Source organism: Exophiala oligosperma (genome assembly GCF_000835515.1).
Source record: "Exophiala oligosperma strain CBS 72588 unplaced genomic scaffold supercont1.26, whole genome shotgun sequence".
Lineage (NCBI taxonomy): Eukaryota > Fungi > Ascomycota > Eurotiomycetes > Chaetothyriales > Herpotrichiellaceae > Exophiala > Exophiala oligosperma.
In genome coordinates this window covers 74,162-81,180 of record NW_015622843.1, presented here as the reverse complement: position 1 = coordinate 81,180, position 7,019 = coordinate 74,162, and the positions used below count along the sequence as shown (strand labels likewise).

The following is a 7,019-nucleotide window of genomic DNA, read 5'->3' as shown; positions in this document are numbered from 1 at the left end:
GTGCAAGAAAGGGCTCAACAGAACCACTTATACGAAAATTGCCATTCCAGCGACTGGTGCGGGAGATTGCATCGGATTACAAGAGCGACCTCCGCTTCCAGTCAACCGCAATAGGAGCGTTGCAAGAAGCCACAGAGGCATATTTGGTGTCACTATTTGAAGATACAAATCTATGTGCCATCCATGCCAAAAGGGTTACCATAAAATCGAAGGATATTCATTTGGCACGACGTTTACGCGGAGATCGTCTTTCCTGAAATTTCAAAAATTACGGAGGTATCACTTTGCACTGTGTGACTCTTCCATGGGTCAAAGTTTTTGTCAATAACTTACTTCGCAAGGGGAGAGGGGTGGGACCGTAGGCAAGTTTCGACCTCTAAACTCATGCACTGAGAATTAGGATGCCAACCGGGAAGGTATCAAAGCACTATCTTTAATTTCATGCATTGTTCGACTCAAATATGGATGGATAGTCAAGACGGGATGCATGCGAGCGAAGACTCAGCTGACCCATCTCGACTAGAGGTTAGTGACCCTTGTGCTACTTCGCCCTCTGGAAACCTTGGATGGCCGTGAGATGGTGACATCGTGTCACAGGCAAATATCGCCTTGCATTAGCAGAAACAGGCTCGAAAGGGCGACAGGCGGCTCCTCACTCACATTATGTTGCCATTGGCCAGATTCCCGTGGAAATCGAGTCCCAGTAGACGGAAATATCACAATACAATCATGCTAGAGATAATAGTCAACGGCTCAACTTCCAGCCTAGCTGCATTGGGTGGCAACTCTATAGGCGTCGAGTTGTGTAAGACGAAAGAATTGGACCACAAGTTTCCATGGTGGGTGGGAGATGCGACACTTGACTCAGACAGTATTTACACGTCCTGGCCTAGTAGCCACTAGCAAGGCTCAGATTACTCCCTTACGTGGCACTTCCAGGATGCTGGCATTGCCAAACACAGAGGATAAAAGACTGAGAGGGCGACCTCCTCCTCAGGCGTACTCCCCTGTTTCAATGCCCTAAGCCATGGCGACCTCAAAACATCTTAAATCGAGCACAAGAGGCCAGACAGGACCTTCCACGGTAACCAAGACAATCTCGGTGCCCAAGTTTCATGGTTCTCGTAAGTTCTGATATCCTATCTGCTCAAACTATAAGTATCTAACAGTCGATTTCACCATAGAAAGCAACGCACAAAGTGACAGTTCGAACGAGGACGACAAGGAGATCATTGCGACTAGAAAGCGACCTATCCTTGACCTGACAGTGGAAACTGAGCAGTGTGTACTTTGTTCACGCGTACTGGGTTCTGGCACCGATCACTTATCACGCATTTTTCTTTTCACCGCCTGTGGCTGTGTGCGGTTGCCTAGACTGATAGCTCAGCAAATGATGCTTGCTCATTGTGACCAGGTGATCTGCGGAGATTGTAGCTTAGGAGGCCATCCCGCCGACGTTCGAAATCGTCATCGGATCAGCCTGCTATACCACTGTCCTCGGCATGACCATTTCACGCATGGGCGACAGAAAGTGCGGGAGATCTTCGGATTGGATTGCGCGATTTGTCTAACATCAGTGTCTGAAAAGTACGAGTGCTGTGGCGGCGGGAATGAGCTGGAGGTACAAGACGAACGTGTACGACTTCCATGCGGTGATTATCTTCCTAAATCCAACCGTCAGCCCAAAAAATTCTGACTCAGATAGGACACTGCTTCTGTCGAAAATGCCTTCGCAAGTGCGTTGCATGTGCTTGTCGCTCTTCATCCCGCAGGTGCCCAATGTGTCGGCGTCGGTGGAATGGGATTATCGACGAGCTCCCGCGATTGCAAACTATTCTATATCAGCAGTCTTAGTTGCAACTTTATGTAAGGGTGCTTTTGAGAACCATGGATTATACCACGTACAGTTGAGGGTAAAAGGGTGGGTGGGGGTGCATATGAGTATTAAGCATCTATATTAAGTTCATGACCACCGGTTTCGGTGGGTATACAGAGTTATATCTGCGTTAAAGTCGGTGTATCATGAAGGCAGCAATACAGTATATAAGTGGAAAAGCCTAGCTAAACATGGAGTTGTTTACTCTGACAATTCATCCAATGATTAATGGCGTTTCGGAGCCACAGTTTTACGAGGTTTTCTAGACAAGTTGTAAAGACCGACAATCGCTGCCAAGGTGATCTCGTGCTTTGCCTTGCCGAACACCCTACTGGGCGACCTGTCACGTAACATTTACTAAATCTAGTCCCCCCTCCGGAGCTTCTGCCACCTTCTTCTTTATTGATCAAAGGTAGTGTGACTATCACCACACAAAGAGCCACCCGTGTCTTTCGTTCAATTTGTCCGTCACCTCCTTCATTGATTAAAGATAACTCGAAGTTTTGTGCATACCGCGAGCCGTCACCATCATGAACAACACTATGTCTATTAGAGGCGACGACGACCTATTAAGACCTTCTCAGTCGCCGAAGTAGAACAAATTGAATGATTAGACCTTGTAACTGACGAGAACGGAGTAATTACTGGTATAGCACTACAATGAATTACTATATTCTCATAGCTTTTGAAAGCTGGCGCTTCTCCAGTATAGAAGCATCTTATAAGCTCATTAATACGTGGAGTGTGGTGAGTATGGGACTGTATATATCACATATTGCTCAGTATAATTTTCGTATCTGTCCGGGATCGACAGAAACCACAGGAGGTGGCGGAGTATTTACATCGAAATTAGTGGGTTTATTATCACTAGATAGGCATAGTCAACGCCTCCTATAATATAACGTTTATTCGAAAGGAGTTTACACAGGCAGGGCGGTTTCGGGAAATACAGTGGGCCAACTCCATGAGTCAATTTGCGTCCAAGTCACATCCTTTGTTCCAAGTTACCTGCTAACCGCTTTCCAATGGCAAGCTTCCAACCTTCAAAGTTAGAGAATCAGACATGTCTTCCCGACGAGTTGTGCAGGCTTAGACCGCCTCGGCTACCTCTCGCAGTTCATTCTAGCAAAGATGGAGAGTCCCTCAATACACTTCGATCTTCGACGTCATCGGTCTGGACCAAGTATACTCAATGCCGTGTAATTAGACTAAACGCACTGATTAGTGTTGCACGGAGAATTGAATCCCCCGAGGATGTCGTTCTCGTCCGACAGACGAGCAAAGAGCGGCTCTACGAGAAAGCCAGACTTCTGGCCCAATTTCGCCAGCAGCCCTTTTTCCTTAAGACTTTTGAGATATTCTGCTCGAGTTTAATGGTGGATATTGTTTGCGAGTTTGTCGAATTCTCTCTTTTGTATCTCGTTGAGCATGCGAGATTGCCTACCCAAAAAGAAGTGGTGGCCATTACTGGACAAGCAAGTAAGCTTAGACCCTGCTGGCTACCCGCAGACTGACAAGCTGCAGCTGGTGCAGGGGCTCGCCTTCCTGGAAGCTCACAGTCTGAGGTATGGAAAATTAAGCCTGGTAAATGTTTGGGTCAGTAAAGTAGGAAAGGTCATGATTGGTACCTCTGTTTCCTCCAAGGCAATGATCGATGACCGACCTCTTTAGGCGAACCCGAGATCTGCCAGAGGAACAGCCATAAGGGTATTCCTGCAGCTAATGTCGATGTGCAAGATCTCGGCAATATTATTATGACGTTAGTCACGAAAAGTAACGAGTCTGAGCGAAAGCCGGATCCTGGACGTTACACACTACAACTCGTAGACTTCCTGAAGCAAACCTTAACCGAGTCGGCAAGCCATTTGACCCAGGTTTGTGATGAGTTAGCCAACTGTTGAGTAAATGGTCATCTAATACTGCACAGCACGGACTCTTATCTAGTGGCTGGCGGCGGAAGCACTTGCTATCCCTCGTCTCGGCCACAGACCCTCCTCATTGAATCGAGTGGCGGATGTGCTCAGTACACGGCTAATATGTACACCATGATGAATACAATGCCTACTTTTTGGGCCATTGTCTAGGTTTGACATTTTCCTGACGATATAATGGTGCCTCTCCCTGTTTCACCGCTAGCGTCCTTCCAGTTTAGCGTATTGGCACGACGCTTATCGCATAAGAGATAGAATAGACTCGGCTCTTATACTACGACATTTAATGTTATTATTACAGATATGTCGACACAGTACTGTATGACAAGACAAGCGAGAGACCGAGGAAACAATAAGATCTGAGAGAGACACTGAATGTTCCCAACTTTGCTTCTACCTTAGCGACACAAAAGGTTTTGTATTTTGAGTATACACTACAGTATTTCAATACGATGAATATCATCGAAGTCTCGGCCTCTTATTTGTACTTCTTGCAAAGCCTCGTCGTGGTCGCTTCAATTGGGTTTCACAACACGGCTCGGAGGACTGCCACTGGCGCCATTGACCATCCTTGGATTGCCTGGCAAGGAACCACTCCATAGGTTTCGGAAAGCTGGCTAGGTGGCTCTGCCTCTCATTGTCAAATTTTAAACCCAATGAAACTGTCTGTCCTAGATGGGAAACTTCAAACACCACTGTCCCCTTGAAATGCCCACATCTTTGGCAGAAATAAGTATCATCGTTCAAGTCCAGCAGTACTCGATTCTCCACGATGATCTTTGGCGAACGGAAACGGCGACGGATTGTTACTATCACGTCACGGCAGTCGCGAAATCTGCAAAAGATAGTGCCTTGACATACGTAATAACCACGGATTCGCCGGGGCTTAGACTCCAGTTCAAAGAAAAAACGTGATGCCCATAGACTGCGCTTCAGCACATCTAAATCCAAGGTAGTGTCCTGAGCCATCTGAATCAGTCGAAGAATCTGGGCGCTGTCGTCCAGGGAGGGAAAGTCGCCGTCAAATTCGCAAGACAGACGATGAAATCGCTCCCTTGTATTGTCATCGAGGCGATTCCAAAGAGCCATCCAACTGCTATCAGCGTCGAGGGACGGCGAGGACAAGAAGGCTCGCAGTATTCGGGGGATGAAACCGTCAAGCCATATTCCTCGATATGATCCAGTGTCGTGCTGTGCAGGTTTTTGATTACCAGTCCCAACCGAAAGAACCAAGTTAGGTCCATCGGATTCAGGCCATATACAATTCAACTCCCAGAGAGCGGCGTCAGTTGGGTTGTTGGCCCTGATTCCGCCGTCCTGTAACGCCCCGAACGGGCCGATCATTTTGGGCCGAAAGTACCTGATCAAACGTCAGCCCTTCTCAGGACACACATCGAGGATGATTATTCACCCTGGAGCCGCCGAGGTACTTCGGGCGCTAGAGTGCCTTGTTAGTACTGTTTATACCCTTCTTGGTCGACTCTCGCACTACGACGTACATTTCCCAGAGATATGCCTCGGCGGAAGGCGTGGACGGTCGCAAGATAGCATAGCCTGATATTTTCTGATCAGAAGAGAGACTCAGGGCCAGCCTTCACACGTACCCTTTCCTTGCCTCGATCGTGCCACTCCGTTGTAGTTCGTGAACAACCGAAGCTGGGATGTGGACACGGTGGTTGCTGTGACCGCTACTTTAGTTCCTAGCGAGGGTTGACTCCGTGAATCGAACATGCGTTGATGAACCCCAAAGGCGTCTTGCACGGCATCTTCTAAAGCCCCGGTGTCATATTTATTGTCACTCAACCACCAGGACAGCCAGTGAAGTAGACGTCGAGAGAGTGATCGAAACCTGTACGTCTGACTAGGGAAGACCAGATGGGAAAGGGCTTCCAACCGAGCTATGCTGGCGTCGAGGGACGAGCCGCAAATCACGTGATCCAGGACGATCAGACCCCCTGTGACTCTTCGTGTCAGCCGGAAGTATTTTGCCGCATTGGATCACCTTACCAGCGCTTGTGCCAATGAAGTAATCGAAGTAATCCGAAATAGGTTGGTGTGTGCCAAGGGCGGCCTGCAAGCGTTTTAGTAGCACCAGGGCAACCACACCGCGCACCCCCCCTCCGTCAATTGCTGCAACATTAGGTTGTACCGTGATAGGTTTACAATACAAAGTGGTCAGAGCATCCACACCACAGAACTCACACTCACCTACATGATATGTATATGGGGCTGTACCGGATGGATAGTAATCATGAATGCATTCTTCACACGAGCCATGGCCACAAGGCATCATTCGCTCTGTTGGTCGGGTCATGCAGAGGAAGCATTGAGTTGTCGACTTCAACTGCCTCCAGTGAGGTCGGTGTTGCCGCAGAATTTTTCGCCGTACCTCGACAGCCGAAGATTCGAACTTCAGCAGATCAAAAAGTTCCACGAATCGCGCCTGAACCGTGCTCGGATCATTGTATCTCTCAGGGATTTGAGACGTGGCGAGCTGTTGGCGGAAGTACTCGGTGAACATTAAGGCCGGAGAGAAGCCTGAGAATGATTAATGTTAGGACCCTCAGGTGCGCACTCCGAAAGACAGTATCCATGCACCCACGGTGAGTCTGCGCTCGATAAGCGTGTACCAGCATTATAGACGCAATGAAATCAAACACTAGCGGTGGCGGCGACTCTATGTTCGCAGCTACAGCCAAAAAGGCATTCAAGGAGGTGTGAAACGCAGGCCAGGATACTGAGGGCTGCGCGAAACATCTTAGCATGTCGACAGCTCTCCTCGGATTTCGTGCAAACTGCGGCACTGCTGCAGAAAACGCCTCGGCGACGTGCAGAGCGCTGAAAAGGAGGTGACCCGCACGACGGTCCTCTCTCATGTCGTCAGTGATACACCTCAGGCGCGTCTGTAAGAACTGGGACGCGGGGTCACTTGGACAAGCGGAGACATCGGAAGTAAGGATAGCCAAGGAGTCAAAGAGCAAGGAGAATTTGGAAGTGCATTCGATCTGCACGAAGGCATCGATTCCCGTCAGTTGGCTGGTCACGATGACCAACTGTGGGCGTCCCCGGGCATCTTGTTCAGTACCAAGCTGAATCCAGTTGTCGATGTATTGAGAGCAACTGACATTGCCTCCGAAGTCGTCCGCAAAGATACAAACCACGTGTGTGAAGGGGAACAGAAGGTTAAGATGGACATATGTCACCATGTTGGA

The 7,019-nt window shown here is 48.7% G+C and overlaps 1 protein-coding gene across 1 annotated transcript; it reads left to right on the top strand.

The window, feature by feature from the left end:
• Positions 1 to 1,027: 1,027 nt before the first annotated feature.
• PV06_11310 (uncharacterized protein) lies at positions 1,028 to 3,878 on the top strand (the record flags this gene model as incomplete). The annotated part of the gene is made up of 6 exons (XM_016412957.1): positions 1,028 to 1,124; positions 1,185 to 1,281; positions 3,084 to 3,355; positions 3,410 to 3,472; positions 3,548 to 3,750; positions 3,804 to 3,878. The coding sequence occupies 6 exons, from the start codon at positions 1,028 to 1,030 to the stop codon at positions 3,876 to 3,878; spliced, it is 807 nt and encodes a 268-aa protein (XP_016256671.1).
• Between the last annotated feature and the right edge of the window lie 3,141 nt (positions 3,879 to 7,019).